This window comes from Parasteatoda tepidariorum, chromosome X1, assembly GCF_043381705.1.
Source record: "Parasteatoda tepidariorum isolate YZ-2023 chromosome X1, CAS_Ptep_4.0, whole genome shotgun sequence".
Taxonomy (NCBI): domain Eukaryota; kingdom Metazoa; phylum Arthropoda; class Arachnida; order Araneae; family Theridiidae; genus Parasteatoda; species Parasteatoda tepidariorum.
Genome location: NC_092214.1, coordinates 74,715,604 through 74,741,047, shown reverse-complemented (window position 1 = coordinate 74,741,047; position 25,444 = coordinate 74,715,604). Strand labels below are relative to the sequence as shown.

Below are 25,444 nucleotides of genomic sequence, written 5' to 3'. Positions count from 1 at the left end.
CCTAATAACAGTTTTGGTTGGAAATAATTTTTATAAAGCTAATTATAAAATAAAAAAAATTGCTGTTTAGTAATAATTTCAAAATGGTTATGTTACATACCATTTTTAATGTGTTTTTCTTAAAATGTTGCAAGTTTTTTTAAAATTTTTTATAAAATGTTGCATGATAGGGTGATATTATAGGATTACTTTTTAAAAAGAATGCCACTTTTAATATTAAACTTAATTTGTAATAAAAATAAAATATCAAATCATAGCAATAGTAATTAAGAAAGGATGTTAAAGAAATATTATAAGTAAATGCTATTAAATTATGAAAAAATAAATAATTTATTTCTTAATAAAAGAACCTTACCAATTTTCTGGCCATAGAAATGTGCTGACAACTTTAAAAATCATTTTAGACCATTATATGGTTTGAAAATTATAAATCTTCTCAAGTATAATTGTATTTTTATCCTATGAAAATTTTTATAAAATATTTATTGCAATGAATTTAAAAAATGTTAAATGAGGCCTTATGAAAAAAAAGTAGAACAATTTATAGTGTTTGGATATTAGTAAGGCCTTGTATTTACTTAGGATAGGACTTAATTTAACATGACATAGTTTAAAAAAACTCTCATGCCAACTTTTTAGTATTAATTCTTTTGTTATATACCCTTATAAATAAAACATTTTATTTATTTCTTTTTAGTAAAAAAATTTTTTTTTGGCGTTATTGAATATTTAGCTGGATTAGCCATAACTGAATATATTATGTATGCCTGCAACGAAATATAAAACTTGTTCTAATAATTTTTTCAATGTTTTCCCCAAATTTCTTTCTTTATTCTTTTTTTTTTTTTTTTTAATGTATGAAAAAAATTGCAAGTCTTAATTTCTGCACTTAATTTCATAAACTGAAGGGAAAAAGTATAAAATCTGATTCAATTTCAATTAAATCTTTAAAAATCGAGTACAGATTAGTTTCATAGATGCCATTAACCCTTAACAATTTGAAAATATTTCAAGTTTATTTCCCTCCATTATAATTTAATATTTAAAGAAATTATAATTAAATATATTAATGATTGATTTTTGAGACCAATTGCGTTACATTGAATGATTGGATACAGTAATTAAAACTGAAATGCCAATTTTTGAATAAAATCCTCCATTTTCTATTTGTTAAAAGAGTGGGAACCCTGAGAAAGGAAAAATTTCGTTTGTGTGAAAGCCGGGAAAAAGTAATGTTGGAGGTGTTTTTCGATTACAAGGATGTCATTCACTATGAATTTATTCCTGAAGGCCAAACTATCAATAAAGAACTTAACTTGGAGATCCTTAAACGACAAAGAGATACAATCAGACAGAAACAACCTGAAAAATGGGCTGCAAACAATTGGTCTCCTTTACAAGACAATGCTCCCCCACATTGCTCTTTGATCATGATTAAGTACCTTGCCAGACACAATATTTCTAGTCTGGAACACCCTCCTAATTTTCCCTACCTAGCACCACGGTATTTTTACCAGTTTCCACGGCTGAAAATGAAATTTGAGGACCTCTCAAACAATAGATTCCAGGAGTATTTTGAACAGTTATACAAACACTGGAAGAATTGTGTGAATGCAGGAGGAAAGTACTTTGAGGGCTAATAAAATAAAATAATTGTTCTATTTATTTTAATTATTTGTAATTGCCCTATTCCGGGAACTTTTTGACTCTGCTACTTCTGTAAAATTGAAAAGAAAGTATGTTTTAATAAAATAAAGGTTGTATTTAATACTTTTGATTAATAACAGATGTATTTATAACTACACACTTTTTGTAGTTTCTATGAATTTGAATTAAATTGCAGAATTACATATTTGTCCTACATTTTAATGACCAATTTTCTCTAGTGCATTTTTTTTTTTTTTAAATTTATGAACCACTCAGTTATTTTATTAAGTTAGTTGCAAAATTCAAAGAAGGCCTCTATTTCTGGCATAGACATAATTTATTCCAAAAGCTATTCCCGACAATGTTGCAGCTTAATTTAAAAGGGAATGCAATTGTTTTAAACTATTGTACATGAAGAAGATATTTATGTCCAAAAAATGTAGATTTTATTATGTAAGTATGAAAAATTATTTCCCAAATTATCCCTTGTAGTGTTTACATTTAGTCCCATTCAAATATTCTATTGAATCATAATTTTGGTTAATATCAACCATTATTTAATGATATAAACAGGGTATCTGCGCACCTGGAAAGTCACGAATTTCAGTATTGAACAAAATTTGTCATGAAATGTCATGATTTTTGCTATTTTTTAAAAAAAAATCATGGAAAGTCATGGATTTATGTCTCCAGTGTTGCAAGTGCTGCGCCGATCCACGCCAATTGTGGAAACCTGCGCCTACATGCTCCAAATTGAAGTAATAGGCTTAAATTGCTCTAATCTGCCCCAAAAGGGATAGTTTACCCTGGGTATCGCCAAGTCACAATTTTGCGGCAACCCAGCTACTGCCATGTGGGGGGTTGCTCTGGGTTCAGTGGGAAGGATTCTTGCACTCTCATGTGCAATTCTGCTTCATTTTGCAAGATATTCTCAATTTCAGGTTTCATTTTCCACTCTCTGAAATGGAACCGAAACTTAACTTTAATTTTCGGGGACGGTGCAACAGAAAGTACAATTATATTCAAGGAATTACAAAGTACAAATATTCAAGGAAAATGTAATTACTAAGAAGGGTTATATTATTTTTAATGAAAAATACATTATTTCTTTTCTGATAACCTTTTATGTTTTAGTTAAAACCGAATTTTCTTACTTCTGTTCTAATTTTATTTTTAGCTTGCATGTCTGATTTTTTTCATTTTTTTTTATTTTGTTATTATAAAAATGTAGCAAGGTAGACTTGAAGATAGACTTGATGAAGCTATTCATTTGCTCAGAGATCAAGCAGAGGTACGATCGTAGTTCTTATAATTTTTTTGTTTAAGTTTTAGATTTTGAACCAGTAAAAAATATTTGATTAAATGAAGTTTCTGGCTTATAAAGAACTTGTTATGAAACTTCCATTATAATGTTATTAGTTTTTAGTTATATTATTTCGTCATCTGTTCTATAAGCTTTTAACTATTTTGCATGCTTAATTCACTATTTTTGGTTTTGCATATTTTATAATTTTATTTTAAGTTAACTAGCTCAATTTATCTTTTCTGACATTTATCTAACCAAATTAAGTAGGAAGGACCGTCTAGTTTATTTTCGTTACTCTTTCCATTGTAGTTTTTCCATTTGAAGAAGTAGCAGAAACTAACAAATTCTATTTTCAAACATCTTTCTAGTCAAGCATCTTTCTTATCTTTGTACTATCTAAATTTTTTTAATATTTTTTAATCTTGTTTAAATTTGATCTATGAGTTATAAATGTTTTAATCTTCATTTTAATTGATATATACTAATTGTTACAATTTGTTCTGTTTTATAGTTAATGCTCTTGACTCATTATTTTTCTGTTTAGTTAGTTTTTGTAATGCTTGTGAAAACATAAAAATGTTCTAATTATTATACTTTTTTTAAGAAGTCAGATTCAGAACTAATTAAACTGATTTAAAAGAAATTTGCTAAATATTAAACAAACTTTTATTTATTTAATTAAGACTTCTGTCAGATTCTCCTCAAGTTTCATAGGCACTGTTGGAGTACATATCTGTTTCTGGTTAGCTAACTTGAGCTTTTTTGATTTTTTATGAAATTAAAGTTATATTGTTGTGCATAATATGCAGAGTTGTTGCAATAATTGGACAAATCGTATTTCCCTGGGTTTTTGATCATAAAAAAATTAAGAATAAGGATAAAATAGATAATAAATGACTAGTAAATATTATTTGTATGATGTATTAAAAATGATATTTATTTGTTAGGTATATGCTAACATAGATTCATAACTTTTCCAATTCTTATCGGAAAAATATTTCTCCAAATAATTGAAGTAGTAGCAAAATTTTATGCTTTATTTACCATTTTTTTACCCAACACACACTCATATATAAATAACTGCAATAATCATCTGGAGCAATAAGTATAAAAATGTTCGAAAAACTAAAGACATATTTTGTCTTTATTATTATTATTACTATTATTTTCTTTTTTGAATTCCGCTATTAATATTGTAGGTGCTAAAATTTTGAATTTAGCAATTATGCATTTGAAAAGCTAAAAGAATTAATTTTTAATGCAATCATATTTTAGCAAATATTAAGTCATTTATATGTAAATTATGATCTCACACTTGCTTATTTTAGACATTGAATAATGGTGCAAATCTGACTAATCACTCAATAAGTGTCCGTTTTAGCTCAGTAAAATCAAAGTTTTTTTTTATTTATTTATAAATTTTTTTTAGAAATTTGATTATTTTAATTGACATACTCCCCTTCAAGAGGGATGCATTCATTCCAGCGCGTTAACTTTTTGATTCCTTTTTTGTTGAACGATTTTTCTTTGTTTTCAAAATAAGCCTAAGTATCAACAATAACTTCATTTTGGCCAAATTTTTTCAACAATGTCATTTAATATCCACTATTGATAGTTTTATCTTTTTCAAGTTATACGATGAACAAAATACATTGTGTGTCCCTAAATACTGAAGTCATAACTTTGCTAGCTGACTTTCGAGTTTTTCGTCGCTTTAAAAGACTTTCACCAACTGTTGTCCACTCAGCTGAAGATTTTTTGATTCAGGAGTGTAGTATTGAATCCATATTCCATCGGGTATCACATAATAACGAAAGAAATCCCTTTTATTTTACCTTAATAGTTCCAAAGAGCATTCTGAATCCAAGACACTTTTTTGTTTTGGTCCGGTGTGAGCAAACAAGGCACCCATTTCGAAAGCGACTTGCGCATGTTTAAATTTTCAATGTAAAGTTGTAAACACACTACTTTTTGATATCTTTTAGATGTCGGCTATCTTACATAACTTCATTTGACAATCTTTCAAAACTATTTTATGGATTTTTTTAATGTTTTTTGGAACAATTGCTGATTTTGGACGACCGGAGCATTTAGCACCAAAAGTCTCTTTACAACTGCTTTTAAATTCAGCATACCAGTCAATAATAGTTGATTTCTCTTGTGTAGAATTTCCATAATGCTTATCAAGCCACTGTTTTGCTTCAACAGTATGTTTATCAATCAAAAAACAATGCTTAATCAAAACATTCTTTTTTATCCATTGTATTAAAAATTACAAAACTAGGATCACTAAAATCACATGAAATTTTGACAATTATCGTGTGAAAGTTGCTTTTACCCAGAAATCATATGGTTCTGTTAGCAGTGGTGCCTACATATCAAACAAGAGACTTATTGAGTGGTGTGTTATTATTATGTGTTTATATTAAATTAACTGTTTACTTAGTGTTTGTGTTAAACTTTTATCTATTATTTGTGATAGTGAAAACATAGTTTTCTATCTTTTATTTAATAGCAGTCTCGAGGAGTAATGGAAGAACGCCTAGATGATGCAATTAATATATTAAGAAACCATGCAGAAGGACCAGGTATGCAGCCAGTGCCTCCAAATACTGCATTGAATGATATCTCACCTGTCACTGCTCATTCTAACGGACTCATCGCTGCACAATCTTATCCTGGGATGGCAATTATTTCCTTGGATCCCCATGTGGTACATCACTATGTTTTCACTTAATTAGTAAAATGTTATTTAAAATCAAATTTTATTTTATCTAAGTGTATATTATTCCTTTCAAGGCTGGACCCACAAATCTTCCCGAAAATGTACTAAGAAGTAGAATATCACAACCAAGTTCTTCTGGGCAAATGCCAGGATCCCAATCATTTGGTAACATAACTTAAGATGTTTATTTTATTGTTTGCATGATGATTTCATCTTAATTCACAAGTTTTAAACTTTAAACTGTTTCCTTTCAATTTTGTAGTTTAGTGCTATTTTATGATAATATAGAGGAATAAGTGAATCACTAATTAGAGTAACTCTTCTGACAATTCATACGTACTTCAAGCACTTAACATCCCATTTATGCAATTATTAGATTATTAATTAATGTAAGATTTTATTTATTATTAACTTGTACTCATAGATTATTTTGCAGTTTAAAATAAAGGAAAAGTTCATATTCAAATTTTTCTATTGTGAAATCTTTTAGAATTGCAATAACTTTTAAAAAGGTCAGCGCATTTAACTTAAATGTTATTGGAAGTTTTAACTAACGCATGACAGAGGCTTACAGTAGAACAGTCTCAAATAAGTTTGGTGTTTTTTTTTCTGTATAACAAATTGCACTGTCTAGAGCTAAGCATTTTAACCTAAATTTCATAGCTGTTGACTGTTCCAAATTTTATAGATTTGTTCCTAATTTTTAAATGAATTCCAAAAATTTGATAAGTTATTTTTTTAAAAAGAAAAAACTAAATTTTAAAAACATTTTTGCATTTTTGATATTTTTAGCCTAGTCTTTGTTTTTCTCATTCTAAAGTATTTTGTTCTTTTAATTTCACCAAACATTATATCTGATTGCTCTTGTACGTGTGATCACTTTGACGGTTATGCAATCTCTAGTTTGGGAGGAAATGCATGTGCATAAACAAATCGTGAGGATAAAGTTTGTGTCATTCTGAGACTGTAGAAAAATCGCAGGATTAAAAAATATTTGAACCGATATTCAACTGATTTTGTTTTTGTTTTCAATCAAAATTCATGTGGAGGAGAATCTTGTGCTTTTTGTACTGCATACAGTTTGGATATAAGCATAAGGTATGACGGTAAGATTGATATTGTATGTAACTCATGGAAAAGGAGCAAAACTTAAAACATATTGAAAAAGGATAGCATTTACACAAACTTCTATATTAAATTTCTTACTTTCTTCAAGTAATGATCTGCAATAAATTCATGCAGAAGTAAAATTTAGTAGTTTTTAGTATTCCAATAGTTGCTGCTAATCATTTCATAAACTTACCACCAGTCATGTTTCTAAATGATGAGAAATATTCTTGCTGAATAACTAAAATGTTGCATATAGTTAAGGAAATTGCAACAGAAAGTACAAAAAGCATTGTAAATTCTTTAAACACTAGCCTTTTTTCCATTGCTACCTTTAAGAGTAATAATTCTGATGATCAACTATCCAATTGTTACTTTTTTTAAAAAAGTTCTGAAAGAATATGCTGCAAGATTTTTCGAAGCTTTCTCATGAAGGAAAATAAGAAAGCCGCAGTTTAAGTGCCTTACACTTGAAGCAAAGCTATAATTTTAAACTTTATGTACCATCTTGCTGTAAAGAATTATCTGGGCTTTAGAATGGACAAAAAATAAAAATATCTTGTAAGTTACTAAACTTCTTTAAAAATTGTCAATTTGGCTACAATTGCGACATTTGGTAAATACCTCAACTATTAATATTAGTAATTGGATTGATTCAAATTTAGTTATTCGTGTAAAAACGACTTAGAAATTTATTAAAATTTTAGCAAATTGGGAATTTATTTTGGAATAATAAGGTAAAACAATCGAATTATGAGAGTTTGCATGATTAATTTTTATTGATTGTATCAATACTAATGAAAATAAATCTACATTCAATGGCGATAGCTTTGGGTTAATGGAGTTCTTCATTAAAGACATTAATGTTAGAACAAATTTTAGAGCCCTGGTAAACAAGTTTGCAAATGGCAGCTTTCTTTTGATTAGGGGGTCAAGTAAAAAGTTATGAGGGGAGGGAGACAAACTGCAAAAGATTTCTAATTAACAGTGGTAAAGAATTCTTTGTTATGAGGAGTATTAGGAACATCTTAAAAAGGTTAATACAGTAGAGAACCATTGATCCGGTATCCAGATAACTGTGAAAAGTTTTGCTCAGTTTTCCCGCCATTTTAAACCAGAACGATTATGAAAAAAAGCGGCAATTGGACTCATCCTTGAAGTTGAGTAGAGGAAAATGTGAGGAAGGGGTGAATCCCCCCCTGTTTACGCAGAGAAAAGTCATATCTTCCGTGACTTTGAAGATCTTTAGATCAAGAGGAGGCAGGGAAGGGACGAATGTTTTATTTTCTCCCTTAGGCTGTCAATCAAACTCAAAGGAGTGGCATGCTGATTTTGTTTTCTCTTTGACTTACGAGGGGGTGGAGGAAATGCATTGCAAATGCATATCAGTGAACAGAAGATGAAAGAGAAAAATATATTTATCTATTTGACATCGATTAATAAAAATAAAATATTTTTCTTTTGAATCAATTATAATTCTTTGGATGTGCGGTATCATTTGCAAGTTTTTCTTGCTGTGGAATCATATCTGCTTTCACTAACAATCGTGTTTTTATAAAAAGAATAAAAGGAGAATTGTTTATTAATTTAAATATACGATTATTTTATGAAGCAGATTGCCGTTTTGTTTTTCTGATTCCATTACGTTTGATTTTTTTTCTTCTTTTCACGATAAATTTCGTACTCAATAAATTAATTCTTTTCATTCATAAATTTTATCATTAGTTTATTTTATTTATTTTTTTATTTTAATTCCATTGATCTTACCTTGTTCCAGGTTTTAATGTTTATGTTAGTGCCTTTAACTATCTTTTTGGTTCGATAATTTTCAAGTGTTGTTTTTATTTAGATTAATAATTTTTCCTTTTATTTTATCGTCCCCCCGTATAATAAGGTATGAAATATATTGCTTTATTTAATCATTGCTTTTGTTTATATTAGTTAATTTAGGAATTGTACTTATTTTTAAAAAATAAATATGAGAATTTTGTATTTTTTAAACTTGTTTTTCTTGTCTAAACTTACAAATTTTTTTTATTCTTTTAAATGTTATTTTTCTATCATTTTTTTTCTTCTTTTTGGATTTAGGAGTGCTTTTCTTTTTCTCTAACTTTAAAATGTGTTACACTTTTTCCTTGTAATTTGGGTTGGATAAAACATCGATTAACAACACTTTTTGGTCGATCCAGAGAACCGGGAAATTCAGACATCCGGGATAGCGATGGTCCCGAACATCCCGAATAATTCGTTCTCTACTGTACTTATTTTCTTGTTTAAGCATAAATTGAATGCAAGGATCAATCAAATTCATTCAAATTTTGAATGTAATTAATGTGAGTATTGATCACAAAAGCAGGTAGATCTTGAACTGCTAGTTGAAATTTTTGTAACTTATAGTTTTGTTTTAAATAATGGTTTAAAAGCAACTTATCAAATTTGTTAAAAAAAATTATTGAATCTCTATGTTATTAAATGTTGCATAATTTAGCTATTTCAAGTATTTAATTTCTGCTATAAGTTTGAAGTCTGTTTCAATGTTAAATAGAGCATCACTTACTTTCTTACATGATATATCTACTAAAATATTTGCAGGATTACCCCCAGACACTGTTCCAAGTTTAAAAGATAAAGTAAAAGACGTTGATAAAACAGACCTCAATAGAGTGAAGTCTACTACACCTAATGCTAATTCCACCCCAACAATTAGTACGCCAACTGGTAATAGTGTTACTGGAACGCCTCCTGTTTCATCTCCGACATCAACATCCTCAGCTAATACAAATCTTGGTCCTTCATCTAAAGGAGTCAAGAGATCTAGAAATAGGTTGTAAGTATTTATAAACTCTTTAATCAGAATTCATTAAGAATTTTTTTTCACTGCTTGTATTATGCCATCTACACTAATCAAACATCTACTTATCAAATTAAGTCAAAAACAGGGTTCAAAATCATAGGTAGTTGGTTTGCTGGCCTGAGACTATTTAAAATCAAATCAGAATGCCATGTAGTAAGAAAAAATTTCAATTCATGGTTGCCATTCCACAGGGAGAATAGAGAAAACTTGGAAAATACAAGGAATTTAAAAATCGCCTAAAATGAAGGGGGAAATGCGAGTTTTTTTCCTTTCAAACTAGGAAAATGCAGGGAATTTTATTTCTTATTTTCCTGTTTTAAAAAATTCCTTATTTGGCACATAAGTCTTAAACTTTAATTAAGCTCTTAAGTTTTTTCTTGAAATCTTTATTTGTGTAAATGTCTATCCTGCTACAAATTAAATATATATGCATAGTATTTATTTCCTAATTAAACTTTAATCATATGTATTCCTTTTGTAGTAGTTCAGGGGATGAAGATGATGTACCTGAAATGAAAGCTGAAAAAGACAAAGAAAGGCGGCAGGCTAATAATGCAAGAGAAAGGTATGAAGATTTACTCTTTTATGACTATATTTTTTTATAAATTGAAATTTTTTTCATGTTTGAATTCATTGATTAGTTAATGATTGTGAACCCAATGATGAAAAGTTACGTTTTTTATACTTGCATAACCGTAAAGTGGAAATTCTTAAGTGAGATGATAAAGAAGAGTGACTTAGGTAAAAAATATAGGGTTTTTAATAGTACTTACATTAAAAAGATCAAAGATGACTTTTAAATGAAAGAAATTATGTTAAAGTGGAATCGCTGTATTTACCTTAAAAATCAACTAGATTATATTTTTTTAAAAATATTTGTACAATATTTTAATGCATAAGATTATCAAGTAAAGCATATTGACTTGGAATATCAGTTTCTCTGTTTTAACTTTATAGGATCATTTAATGCCAGTCCATTTTGAAGAAAATTCCTCAACTTATAAAATTTTTATCCTGATTTTTCGAAATTCTCACTTCATTAATAATATTCAGAAAATTATTAAATGGCTGAAAAAGTTATTTTTATTTTATTTGCCACAATTGCTCTTTCATCACTACATATTAAACTATGGAAGAAAAATGATTATCTCCTAAAATGCAACTTAAAACCTAAATATTTTATAGTTATTTTATTCAAAATGTAGAAAGCTGTCAATTAAACTTAATTTTTACACAAAAGTTCATTATATGCATACACAACAGTCCAGTTTTGCAGTCATTCGATGGACAAAGTTGAGTAACTTCAACTGGTAATCTCTTTTCTACTGTTACAATCAAAGATGGTTGAAAGTGCATATTAATATCTGATTAATAATTTCAAAGTGGAAGCCAAAGGAACTTTTCTAGGTTTGAAAATGTCAATAATTTTTTGTCTTCTCAAAATGTTTTTAATGTGTAAAAAATGTGTTAAAAAGATTTTTTCCGAATTATATTTTTCATGTAATTTATGACTGCATCATGACTTATATTTGTGCAATTTACTAAGCGCATTTTGAAACAATGTATAAAAGCATTATGATTTGCACTTATTATTTTTTTCGGGAAAAGAATAATTGATTTTAAAAGCTTACAAACATTTGAAAAAAAAAAAAAACTGAAAAAGTTTTTGCCAAAGTTTGCAGAAACGAATTTCTGAGTTAAAAAAATAATTCTCTGTATATGGGTAGTTTAAAGGATCAGTCCAGAATGACCCTATTTTGTTTTAATATTAATATGCTTAATAGACTGTGTCCGTTGCTATCCATAATTTCTTTTCCTCTATGAAATATTCCATGTTTGTAGGTAAATTTTAAATGTTGAACCCTTAGTTTAGATAATAAATATTAAGTTAAAACGTCAATTTAACGATAAAACACAACATCAAATTTGTCAATTATTAACAGCTTTTGATATGGAAGCTTGACTATGATTAATATTTGCTAGTTATTGATTTACTTAGTTCAAAATATGTAATTATATAAAGACTGAAAAAACAATTTTTTTTCAAGGTTTGAATATTAAAATAATGAGAAATTTTGTCTTATTTTGAATTTAAGTTATAATGCTTATACCATGCCCAATATTATTAATTAAAGGCAGGATTAACTAGACATTCGAAAATAATAGATGCATATTATATGTAATGTTTTTTATATATTTAAAAAATATATTTAAGATCCCTGATTTCTTTGATAAGCAACTGAAAATTTTTTTTTCCTCTTTCGAACTGGCTAAATTATCTGTTTCGCAGTAAACTGTTTTATTTACATCTGTTACTGTAGAATTAAAAATTTAAATTTTTTTTAATTACGAAACAGAATATGGGTTCTAAATGTTTAGTAAATATTTTTCTTTTGTTAATTGTTGCAAATCTCAAAAATTTCGTAGCCTTTTTTTATTGCATATAAATGTTCTATTCCTTCCCTCTGTACATTGAGAATTTATAAGTCTCAACTCTTTGTTTTTTAAGATGAAGCTTAACTACTGAAAAATGTTCATATTTTGCTGTTTTTGTCAAAAATATAAAAAAAAATTAAATATAATTTTTTTTTTGTAGTAGAAGCATTTCTGTTTATAATAACATAATAATAAATGTGCTATGATAATTTTAAATTCCTATAAGTTATTAATTTTACAAATGAGATATGTATTTTGTTAAAATCCCATATCTATATAATTCACTAGTATATAGTTCACTAATTGTTTACACAAAGTTTTGAAGACATATAGAGTAAGGATAGAAGAATGAACACCATTAAAAAATTGTTTCGGAAAAATCTTTTTTGTTTAAAATTTCTGTTTAAGAGTTTATTTTCTTCTCCATAGTCATTTGTTGCTATAATATATCTCCTTTTTTAAAAAAAAAAATTGTTTCTATGTTATACTTAAAAGAAATTGGATACAATTTGTTTTTAGGTGATTCGACCATTTGCGAATGTCTATTTGCAGACTTTAAACAGATTAATATCAGTTAAAAGAAATCAGGCAACTCTTAGTGTCATTTACACTTATTCGAATTTTTGCTAACTTTTCTATATTTAAATTTTTATAAGTTTAAAAAAGTTATTGTTATGGGCATAAAATATTACGTTAAATCCTTTAACAGCCAAGTTTAAAAGTTTAAAAATGTTTTAAATTATTGAAAGTAATTTAAAATCTTAGTAAGTAATACCAAGAGTTATTTCTTGAAAACTTATTAGAACTTCTTGATTCTTTTTCCAAACTGAGCTATGCAGTTTTTAAGTCAGCTAATCTGACTTTCAGAAATGATAGAATTGCCCTTATGTAAATCACTGGTTAGATTCTATATTGTTTTACTAAGTCCCATATCCGGACGTTCATTTTCCAGAAGCATTTGTGTCAGGATGCTTTCTAACAAGCAAAATAAACAGAACTTTTTACTCTTATAATTTTTAAAAATTTTTTTTGTTTTTGTGATCTTTTAAAAAAGTTCAGATTATGGTCTACTCACTTATATACGAGGGTTGTCCATAAAATAAGGTTCTCAAGGAGCTGTGGACGCTAGGAATGCTGCTAGGCGGGATTTGGCGAGACTTGCGTGTAGCTTGGCTCCCTTTCTCCCAGTTCCTACCCCGGCTGTCTACAACCTTCATTCTTGTCTTGGTAGCCGTGAAAGATGGAGCTTCCATTTGTTTCTCATGCCAGGTGTGAATTACGCTCTGTGATTAGTTTTTTGGGAGCAAAAAACGTTCCTCCCGTGGACATTCATTCCCAACTGTGGAAGGTGTACGGGGAAAAGTGTATGAGTGTGCAACATGTGCGCAAATGGTTCAGAGAATTCAAAGATTGACACACAGACGTCCATGACGAACAACGTTCTGGTCGGCCATCATTTTCGGACGCAGCGATTGCGAAAGTGGAAGAAACAATGCTGAAAGATCAAAAGGTGACGGTTCGGGACCTCAGCAAAATGATCCCTGATGTCAGCAAGTCCTGCATTCACAACACTTTGAGAGACTGCTTAGGATATGCCAAGGTGGATCCCGAAAATGCTGACGGATGACTACAAACGGCAATGTGTGGAAGCGGCCTGCAAATTTCTTCGTGCCTACAAAACCGATGGCGAGGAATATTTGGACTCTGTTGTCATTGGGGACGAGACCTGAGTCCACTACATGACACCGGAAACTAAAGAACAATCCAGTCAGTGAAAACATCCAGGCTCGCCAAAGAAGTTGAGGCATATTCTGTCTACCGGCAAAGTGATGGCGAGTGTCTTTTGGGACGGGAAAGGGTTGTTGTTAGGCGAATTCCTGCTTATCGGCACAACAATCAATGCGGATCGCTGCTTTCAGACGTTGAAGAACCTTCGGCGTGCAATTCAAAGCAAGAGGAGAGGCATTCTCACAAATGGAATGCGTCTCCATCCGGACAACGCTCGCCCAAACGCAACTCGTGTCGCAACGCATGCGAAAACGCATTGATCTAACCGGCAATTATGTCGTAAGATAGAGGGAAATCTAGGCTTTCCAAACATGTATTATTTAATGCCAATAAACATGTTTTTCATTGTGAAAATTTTTTGGGAACTTTATTTTATGGACCAGCCTCGTATATACACAATCAGACCAAAAGTCCAAAAAACTTTCTAAATCCCAATATGTTACATGAAAAATTCTTTTGATAAAAAATCACCTTTTTGGATTAGAAAACATTAGGCATAATTAAAAAAAATGATACATTTTTACATTGTGAACTAGTATCTACTATTTATTTTATAAATCTTAACCATAAAAGAAATCTGCATGGGAAGCAAAAATAGAGCAAAACATTATCCAGTGTTACACTATCTTGTTAATACATTTTCCTCTAAAAAAAGCTAAATTTGTGTATAAAATTATAGCTGTATTTATTATAGATGTATTTATTATATAAGTAATTTTAAACATACATTACCACATGCGTTCTTAAGATTAATTGCTACTGATAAAATCCGTTTTGTCTGAGATTTACATTTGAAATGCAAATAAAAAGGGAAAGGGATTTTACTGCTTTCTTCTAAAAGTTAAGTGGCTGTGTTTGAAATTTCCTGAAATATTTTGGGAAATAGGGAAAGTGTATTTTAGAGAAAAGTTTGTTAAATAGAAAATTCAATTTGTTATTTGGCAGTTATTTTACGAAGAAATTTCCAAAAAGTTCTTGGTTCTTCGATAAAATTGCAAAAGACAGAAATTCGCAAAATGGAAGTTTGTTAAATAGAAGTCATACTAAACATTCTTAAGTTTTTTAAATTTCAATCTACCTATAAGAAAATGTTATTGTATGAAACTGATTTTTTTATTGTTTGTTTTTAAAGTTTGTTTACCTGAAAGACCTATTATCCAAAAAAAAATTTTTTTTTCCTAACTTGTCTGGATGATTCCGGATATGGAACTTTCCACTGTATTACTGATTTTAAAGACAAATGTGTTGTTCTTAATTTTAGAATACGAGTACGGGATATAAATGAAGCATTTAAAGAGCTTGGCAGAATGTGCATGGTTCACCTAAAAGCTGACAAAGCTCAAACAAAGTTAAATATTTTACATCAAGCTGTTGATGTTATCACTAACCTAGAGCAGCAAGTTAGAGGTAAGAGAATGATCTAATTGTCTTTTTTTACTATTTATCTTCTGGAATATTTTTATATTGATTTCATGATCAAATCACATTGTAATTATTGATTTTGTTAAAAGCATGTATTATTGAATTAATCTAAGTTAAAAAGAAATACTGAGACTTAATCACTTAATTTTAAATTTTCTTTTAGAAATAGTTATTGCAAATGCAAATTTATTACAAGTTAAAATATAACTTGTCATGTACTAGAGATGAAGCTAGCCTCCACATTTTAGCTGAAAATAAATTTGTATTTGTAGAAAAATTTGTATTTGTTTTACAAAACTCTTTAATTTATCATTTCATATGATTTTTATTTGTTAAGAAATTAAATAATTTACATTATTTAACAAAAAATTTTATTTAATTTCATTATTTTATTTATTTTTATTGATGATTAGCTTTTATCTGAAATCTTAGTTTTGAATATTTTTTAATATCTTTACTGTAAAAGCCCAAAAATCTAGATTTCTACTAACTGTAATTTTTAGGAGTTTCTTAAAAAAAATTAATTGACCTTAAAAAATTGATATTTTTTGCTTTTAAAAAAAACAAAGCAAGTTTCATAGTAAAGTGATAAACATTAGTTTATCAAATGCTCTTGTTGTGCCTTTCTTTATTTCTTAATTTGTATTCCTTTCCTTTATTTGTATTTCCTTTCTTCCTTCCTTTCCTTTATTTGTATTTCCTTTCTTTATTTAATAATTTTTAAAGAAAAGGAGAAAAGATAAGAAAATAAGTCTGGAGAAAAGATAAGAAAATATGTCTTCTTTCCTAAGAATTTTTAACAGAAATTTTTTAATGTTTATTTCCTTTTTGCTTATTAAATGATCTTGAAAGTATAAAAACTGAGATAATAGCAAGCTTTTAAAATATTATATTTATGGAATATTTATTTTTGCAGAGCGAAATTTAAATCCAAAGGCAGCTTGTCTAAAAAGGAGAGAAGAAGAAAAAAATGAAGAAGGTCCCAAATTAGGAATGCATACTATTCCACATCCTCAAACTCTAGATTCCTTGACACACCAGCGGTTGACTACTTCTTTGCCAGTATGTTTTTCTATTTCTTTGCATTAACAAATTGATAAATTTTTGTTCAAAATTGTTTCTTTTAGGACAGCAATCAGTTTGTTGATTTTATGATGAGTGCTGATACTTTAGAATAATTACAATAGTGCTTCCTGTTAAAGGACACCCCAGACCAAAATTTTTGCCCCTGGAATTAAGGTGTCTCTTATTCAGAAACTGCATAAAACTGAAAAAAGTAATTAAATGAGAAATGAAGATTGTATTAAGATTTTAATAAATGTCAAAGTAAATAAATGAGATTATCACAGGTATTTGTTTAAAGTAAATTAAAAGCAAAAATTCCTAATTAAGCAAGTTTATTATTTATACAAATGTAGGAAGTGAATAACAGAGTTTTGTATTTAAAGAAATTCATTTAAAGTAATTTGTGATTCCGAGTTTGTTCAAAAAATTTTGATAACACGAAAATTAACTAAAGTTTTTCTTGCAACTTGCTAGTTTTTGCAAGAACTAAAAAGAAAAAAAAAAGAAAATGATATCAGTTTTTATTCTAATGATATGAAATGTTTTTCTAAATTAACACTTCATCATTATCCCTAATATATGCAGTTATCTGATCATCATTTCTTTCTCATTTATCCATGTTGCTCTCCTCCTAATACCACCCTGTCAGTTTCTGGATGGCAAGACATCTGTCTACTCCATAACATCTTTTGACTAAAATTCTTTGATTGCATTATTGCATGCTTTTTTTTCCCAATGTATTGTTCAATCATCAAAGACAGGGCTCAATATATTGACAAAGAAAATATTCTTCCCAAGTGTTTGGAAATCTCTTCTGAATTTTAACTTACAACACCTGGGATTCTCCCCATACCTGTTATCACCTTTTTTATTATTCAAATAACTTGTTAATACTTTGCCCTTATAACATATCTGCCAACTGTCCAGAATTTTTCGGATTTGTTCCTAATTTTTAAATCAAATCAGAAAATCTGATATTTTTATTAAAAATCTGAATTTTCGTAAAATTGCAGAATTTTAACTTTTAAACCAATCCCTTGTTCTGCTTGTCACAATCACTCTATATGTGATTATTGTGCAGAAGTAATTTTTAGTAGCTTTTAATTGGAAAATACTATCCAATAGCTGTTGCTTATCATTTCACAGGGTTCCTACACGGTCAGAAAAACCTGCAAAAGTCAGGCTATTCTAAAATTAAGCTAAAAAGTCAGGATTTTTTTTACATATTCATAAAGTTAGGAAAATAAATAAAAACTATAGGTCATTCAAAGACTGACTGGCAAAAATAAAGTTTCAAGGAAAAATTCTGCAATTCAAAATATGTAATTTCCTCATGATAACATTCCTCTTTCCCTGGTAGAACCTGTCCTGTTAGCAATTTTCCTCCTGTTTATTCAATGAAAAGGAATTTTTGATAGAGTTGCTAGGTTTATTGCTGTTTGTGTGAATAACTGGTTTACAGACTGAACAACAGTAGAAGAATCAAAAAAAGGAATTTTTACTGTTTTGTGATGCTGCCAAAAAAAAAAAGGAAGAGCAAAAGAGTTTCTTAGAGTTTAATCCACAGCAAAAGAGATTAGATAATTCNAAAAAAGGATATAGTGAACGAGGTTATAAAAATTCTTCTTATCCTCTCTCATGGTAACGCTACAGTCGAATGGGGGTTTTCAATTAATAAAAGCTTATTGGTTGAAAATTTCAATGAAGACTATTATTTCACAAAGGCATGTGTATGATTATGTTTCATTTATAAATGGAATTAAAAAACATAGCTGCTGCAACAGAACTGGATGTTCTTGATTCAGAAATTGTTAAAGAACAAAATATGTTGAGAAATATTATATAACATAAGAGCCCCTGAGTTTCTCCGGAAGCTTGCAGTATTACAGAAATAAATTTAAAAATACTGAAAAAAAAAAAAAGAAAAAGATATTTTTGATTTTATTTTTCTCACAAGTTGCATAATTTTTCTATCTGAATTTTTATTTGTATATAATTAACTTTTCTTGACTTTTTTCCCCTTTATATTTCATTATCTTTTAAGTTAAATTCAGTCAGTTTTAAGTGAAATTGTGATTTTTAAAAATTAATATTTTAATGTAACAAATGTTCTAGTATGTTTTAAGAGTAAATATTATTTGAGGATACTGATGCATATCTCGCAGATTTGATTAACCCTTCATATCCTGACGTCACTCATGCATTTGGTTCCACTTAACATTAAATAAAATAATATTTCCCTAATCCAACAGATTTTCTTGATCTTTTTATTTAAATAGTTTTTGTATCTAACTACAAAAACACACTAAAAGTTTAATCTAATCATGATAATTAAAAATATGTTTCACAAGTTTTCTGAAAATATAATTTGGCATATAAAGTGCTGTTACGCAATTTCACTTTAATTTATAAGTGTTTATCCTATTCAATCTATGATACTTATGACTAAGTAGTGTATTATTACTAATTGAAACTGCAATGTTTAAAGTTTTGTTGGAGTGGGAAACGGCGGGTCAGGAATTTTATTGTAAAAGGTCAGGAAAAACCTGCAAAAATCAGGATATTGTTTTCTCAAAATAGTGTAGGAACCCTGTTTCACTAAATTGAATCTTAATTAACTATTATTTTTAAAAAACTGTATTGTGGTATTTAAAAATTTGCATCAGAAATATTTGTTTATGATGTAGTTAAATATTTACCTGTGTTTTATAATTTGGTATGGGGGGCAGAGTTATCGACCGTGTCAACCTTCATCTATCTAAAGGTACCTCGTGATTGAATCAAGTTAGCACGTCTTTTACACCAGTGAATTAATGTATAATATTCATAGTGGTAGTTACGCTACAATACTCCCCCACCAGAATTTTATCAGGGATAGAATTTGATGAATTGATAACACTAGTTGCTGTACTTGTGAAAGACCGGGAGAGCTCTATTGAGTGCCGAATGTGAGAGGTGTATTAACATCATGTCATAGTGTTCGTTGTTGCATTTTGCAGTCACAAGTAGCAAGTCAACTACTGTTCAATGTGGACTACTCATCAAAGTAGGCGTCAAGTTATTTTTCGAAGTGGGCGTTACTGCATGTTCAAATCACGTCCGGAGGTCACCAGTGTGGGGGGCGGAGTTATCGACCATGCCAACCTTCATCTATCAAAAGGTACCTGATTGAATCAAGTTAGCATGTCTTTTATACCAGTGAATTGATGTTTAATATTCATAGTGGTAGTTACGCTACATTGGAAAAGAATAATTATATTAATAGGTAATGTTTTTTTTAACTATTAAACCGGTATTCCTAATTATATAATATTAATATAGATTTCCCACGAAAGATGGTGTTTATAATTTTTTTTACTAATTTACATAAGGTATTTAAATATATGTCTATTAATGTTATTATTTGATAGTCAGGGGTCTGTTCAGACATTTTGTGAAAAAATTACTCGTAATTTTTGAATATAAAATAAACGTTAAGTCACATTCTTTCAACCAGGGTCCTGCTTTTATGAATTTGAGCAAATAGGTCCGGTTATAGCAAAAAAGTTTTCAAGGAGTTTTTAAATTGTAAAGAGATAAGAGATTGTGCTCACCACTGTAAAAAACAGCAATTGCTGCTTCTAAATTAGAGATGCAATGTGTAAATATTTGGTATTTAGCCTATACTGCTGAAAGCAGAATATTCATATCGTACAAATAATGGAAGAAGCTTCTGCCAAAGATAAAACTTAATTTGTTTATATCCATTTTTCTTGTTTCCCCCCCCCCTGGGAAGGGTTTATTCGATTAACAAAACAATAATGAAGATAAATTTGTGAAGGGTTCGATTAAGAGAAAAATCATTTTGTGAAGGGTCCGTTTTTATGAAAAGATATTTTGTGAAGGGTCTTTTACCGGACCCAAATTTCTTCTACACAGACCTCTGATAATTAAATTTTTGTCTTACTCTCGTAATTGGTGCTTATAATTTTGTCGCATATAGTATTCCTAATTTTTGATTCCTAAGGTTGGCAGCTATGTTATAAGTCAACCCTCTTCTTTTTCCTTGTTATAACTCGTACTCCTTGTGAATAAAAATCTCGGTTTTAAGTTAATTTGTTTTCTCAAAATGGTGCTAAATTGTCTATATTTTAAGCTCCGCTTCCATGAATAGCCCTGATGTCAGGAGACAATCAAAGATGTTTATCTACTATGTCTACAGCTACTTAAAAAGAGTTGGTATCATCTGAACAAAGTGCCATTTTAAATAAATTCTTTTTAACCACAAAATAATTATGTTAAAATATTTATAAGGCTTTTATTTAACATCATGATGTAAGTATATTTCCGTAACATAGAAGTAGTAGCTTCAAGCAAAGATTTTAAGCAGTACCCAGTGTATCAACTTCTTGTTTCCTATTCCAACTTATTGAAATGCTCTTGCGTGGGGGAAAAAGCAAGATTTGCAGACACCATAGTAACAGAGGGAGTAAAGTGAACAGAGTGGGCAATTTACCTGTCATTGAAATGCTTACTCTATTTACAAAGACCATAATTTTTCTCAGAATCCCTCTTTGTTTCAATACTGAAAATGGTTCTGCATGATAAACTGAAACTACAGCATGTCTGTTAAGTGGCATTTTTCAAACATATAAAGAAAAAAAAAGTTAATCCTTTCATCACTTGGATAGCAAAGAATATTTCCTTATTTATTTTGTCTTTTTTTAAAAAAAATTTCTGTCTCATGTATTGAGATGTAAATGCATTAAGGCTAATATTCTAAGGGACCAACAGAATTGAAAATTAAATATATAGAGTCTCTTATTTTGAGACATCTAAATGGTCAGAGAGCAATATATGTTCAAAGAAAACTTAGTCTTTAACAGGGTTCTATCAAAAACTTTTTGAATAATGTGGAGGCATCCTAGAAAGCTCTGGTTTTATTTTAAAAGAATTTTACTAATTTGAGGTATTCATGGAGATGATATTTATTCACTTATTTGTCTGCATCAAAACAGGCTTATGAAAACATTGTAACAGAACACTCAGTCTGACAATTTTATCTGTACACTATAGAAAATATTTTGTTAGTAAAATTTCTATGCTGATTTGCTACTTAAGCATATTTGTACAAAAAGTTTCTTTCTAAACTTTGCGTCTTGATACTAAAAATATTTTTTTAATCAAGATTTAATCGGAAACTAAATTTAGGATTCCCACATGAAAAAAACTGAAAACTTTATGGTCTGCAGCTAATAGAGTTTACAACTCTCACATGTAGAAATTAATTTTTAGAAGAATTCAGAGTAAAATTTTTTATTTTATTTTTACTATTGCTAACAAACTTTTCTTGATCATTAGGGAATTCTTGCTCCTATGACATTATCAAGTCAGTGTACAACAACATTTGCTGACGGACATGACATTGACCCACCTCTTTTGCCTTAAAGACCTTCAACCTATGGAGGATAAGGAAACCTAAACATAAGTAAATATTTTTTTGCTAGAAATGCTTTGCTTTACTCGAAGCAAAAAATGAATAAATAAGTAAAATAAAAAAAATAATAAATAATAAAACTGACAATGTGTTTTTACTTTAAAACATACTTTTTTGGAATATTTTTTGAAAAAGTTACTTTAATTTTTAACTGTTCCAATTAATTAGGATTAAGAAGCAAATTATTATGATAGTTAATAGTTAAATATTTCCTAGATGCAGTTAGTTTTAAATGTGCTTTTCATTTATGATCTATGTTTGCCTTGTTGCTACACTGTTATCTCCTTATAATTTTTAAGCTCTTTGAATTTAAGTATCAAATCCATTGATATATAAAACTTAATTCATAAATGATACTCATATGTAGAAATATCACTGAGAAAAAAAATACTCTGACATGAAAGATACACTGACAGTTGGCAAAAAAGCCCTTTTGAGTCAGTGTCTAGAAATTTACATATTCAGTTACAATTTTAACTTTCAAACAGTTAAATGTAACTCAAAATGGCCATGTGAAAAAACTTAAATTAAGAGAAAAATTGACTTTGGTCAAAAAGTAAGTAGATATTGCTGCATTGGTTTTTATACATAAATTTAGCTTTCAAGCCAAAACACAATCCTGTGGTCAAAAAGTTAGTAGATATTGCTGCATTGGATTTTATACATAAATTTAGCTTTTGAGCCAAAACACTATCCTTATAAACCAAGTACTTGAAGCTATATGGCCACAACTGGTTCTTGAATTAGTGTAACTTGAAGATAACTATTAGCAATTTGGTACATACTGAGAAATCTATCACATGATAATTTATTTTACTACAATACGAAGTCCTATATCCAGATGTCCACTTACAGCAAATGTCTATTTTCTGCACAATATTTAAGAATCAAAAGTAACAAATCTCTTTTTCTTTTTCATAAATTTATATGTATATATATTTATCCTTGCATCTGTTTAAAAATCTATTAGTTATAAAGATTTTATTTTCTTGCTGTTTTTCCATTAGCTATATATTCACTATCGAATTGTTGAAAAGAGGAACTGTTGTAGGAGAACAAACTTTGGTGACCAGCAAACTCGTACAATATACACGATCACCAATTTGTCACCAATTGAAAATGTGCCAAATGAGTTGAACAGAAAATTTGTCACCGTCACGAAATTTCTTTTTACCATAACTAAAATCGAAAAAATAATCTGCCTCTTCAAAGAATCTTTGTCTTTTCGAATTCCTGAAGAAAAAGAATTTGGTTTTACTCTCTTTCCTACTAATGCAAATGTGATTTAAAATTACTTTAGCATGTTTTAAAATTGCATATCGCGATTCATTGCATAAGATAGTTTTTCGTATTTTTGCAATTTTATATCAAATATCGTGATTCGTATTTTTGCTATTTAAAAGCCAGCCACTATTATGATTCGTCACACGATTTTAAAATGAAACTACATTTGTATTCATATGATTTTAAAACCAAACATCGAGATTCAAATTAACACGATTTTAAAACTAAACATTGAGATTCGCATTAATGCAATTTTAAAATTAAATGGCGAGATTTAAATAAAGAAATAAAATCTTTCATCAATATTTTTTTTTAACATGGATAAATGTTTCCTACATACTTATTTCTTTGCTCAAATTTCAGGTATTTTTTAATTATTTATAAAGTGTTTTAGGCATTTGGCATATTTCGATTTCTATTTACAGCTTTTTTGGTTTTTTACCAAACTCATTTGTGTGGTATGAATCAATATAGAGTTCTATAAAAATGAAACATTTTTTTAAAAAATCTTTTATTTACAAACCAATTTTGCTAAACTGATATGGCGACAAAGGGTTGAAACTAGTTGCAAGGCATTGTGCGCAGAAAGTTTTCTTAATTGAGATTTTTAATTTGTGTTCCCAGAAAATTTTTCATTTTATCTAAGTCTGATGAGCAGAATGAATGATTCTGAATATTAATTGTGTTTGAAAAAAGAATATTAATCAAGCTTTGTTTCCCTTTAAATTATAAATGTTTTCATCAGGGTTCCCGCGGCCTTGAAAAGTACTTGAAAATGATATTGAATCCTTGAAAAATTCAAAATGACCTTGAAAAGTATCGAAAACTCAGGAAAACAGCCCTATTTCCTGCATTTCTGTGTTTAACTTTTTGACGCACGTAAGTGTGAGAGAATGACTTTCCCGCCTTTCAGATGATGACACGTACTGTTTGATTTTAAGATTTTATGCATGTTTGGCTGATTTTAGGAATTTTAAATATTGGGAACTGCGCCTGATTCTGACAAAATTTCGATTCTTATTCAGGCAATTTTAATATCAATCATTGTTCTTCATATTAAACTGATTTAAAAGCTATGTGTTGCAATTCGTTTTCGCGTGATTCAAAAATTGTACTTTCAATTCCCATTAAAGCAATTTAAAAATCTAATATTGCGATTTGTACTTAAGCGTTTTTAAACCCAATATCGCGATTAGTTTTTCCGCAAGTTTAAAATCCAATGTCGCTATTCGTATTCACGCATTTTGCAATATCAAACATCGATGTTGCAATATCAAACATCGATGTTGTAATATCAAACATTGGTTTTCGTATTTATACTCTATTTAAAAACTACTCGTTACGATTCGTGTTCATGTGACCATGTCAAGTGCGTATGATCGATGCTACTGAAAAAAAATTAATTCAAGTATGTGTGGTTAATTAAAACAGTCAAAGTGACCAAAATTGTTAGTAAGAATCTATCAGAAGATATTGAGGTGAAAGTTGGCAACTGATTCAATTTAAAATGGTTGACCCGTAATAAATTTAAAATGATAATTAAGCCGCAACATCCAATAATTGATTAATTTTCTTTAATAGAAAATTTCAAAATTATATTTAAGAACAATTTTAATTTAACTGTCTAAATGCTTCTGCCACTTTAAATATTAAATAAAAATCTCCCGGCAGAGTTTTTAAATATCTAATTGATATCACAGTATTATATTATATATCCCCCGTCCTGCCCGAATTTTTGCTTATTCAGAGGTTGTATACCTAGCTTAAAATAGGCCTTGTGCAAAATTCAAATTTGACGTTTTAATGAATCATGAATTTTATTCTTGACTTGATGCCAATTACCCTTGCTTTTTTTTATACTTAGATCACTTTCTGAAATCAAGAGAGCAATGGAAGTCTTATTTTTCAGTACTGCTATTATCGACTGTCAACTATTATCGTTAAAACATTTTAGTTTAAAATGTAACATTTTAGTCTATCTTTACTAAAATTTAAGTCCTTGAGAATTTTATAATAAATCTTAAAAAGTCCTTGAAAAGTACTTGAATTTTATTTCTAAAGTAGAGCATGAACCCTGTTTCATTAAAAAAGATCTACTTAATTCTGTTCTCTGTTTTATTTAACTTTTTTTTATTATGTCAGATTAATTTATTGTTGGAATCCGAGGCTTGTTTTTTAATGTTTTTTTTTTATTTGATTATCTGCTCTTCTAATTCTTAACATTGAATGGGAAAAAAACAATTTTTATTTAGGAAAGAGGAAATTATAAATATCGTTTGCTAATTTTTTTCCTATTATATATATATATATATATATATATATATATATATCAGG

The 25,444-nt window shown here is 28.7% G+C and overlaps 1 protein-coding gene across 7 annotated transcripts in view; it reads left to right on the top strand.

Annotated features, from left to right (window-relative positions):
* LOC107452116 (transcription factor daughterless) overlaps window positions 1–25,444 on the top strand; it is a 55,283-nt gene that overhangs the window by 24,742 nt on the left and 5,097 nt on the right. For 2 of the 7 annotated variants that reach the window (XM_016068427.3, XM_016068428.3), the window contains exons 11-18: window positions 2,879–2,938; window positions 5,469–5,666; window positions 5,753–5,843; window positions 9,378–9,612; window positions 10,121–10,204; window positions 15,125–15,270; window positions 16,202–16,347; window positions 21,691–21,817. In XM_016068427.3, coding sequence (XP_015923913.1) covers window positions 2,879–2,938; window positions 5,469–5,666; window positions 5,753–5,843; window positions 9,378–9,612; window positions 10,121–10,204; window positions 15,125–15,270; window positions 16,202–16,347; window positions 21,691–21,777 — 1,047 coding nt within the window. In that variant the 3' untranslated portion in view covers window positions 21,778–21,817. The remainder of the gene's footprint in view (window positions 1–2,878; window positions 2,939–5,468; window positions 5,667–5,752; window positions 5,844–9,377; window positions 9,613–10,120; window positions 10,205–15,124; window positions 15,271–16,201; window positions 16,348–21,690; window positions 21,818–25,444) is intronic. The other 5 variants (XM_071187743.1, XM_071187742.1, XM_071187746.1 and 2 more) reach the window with 5 other exon arrangements.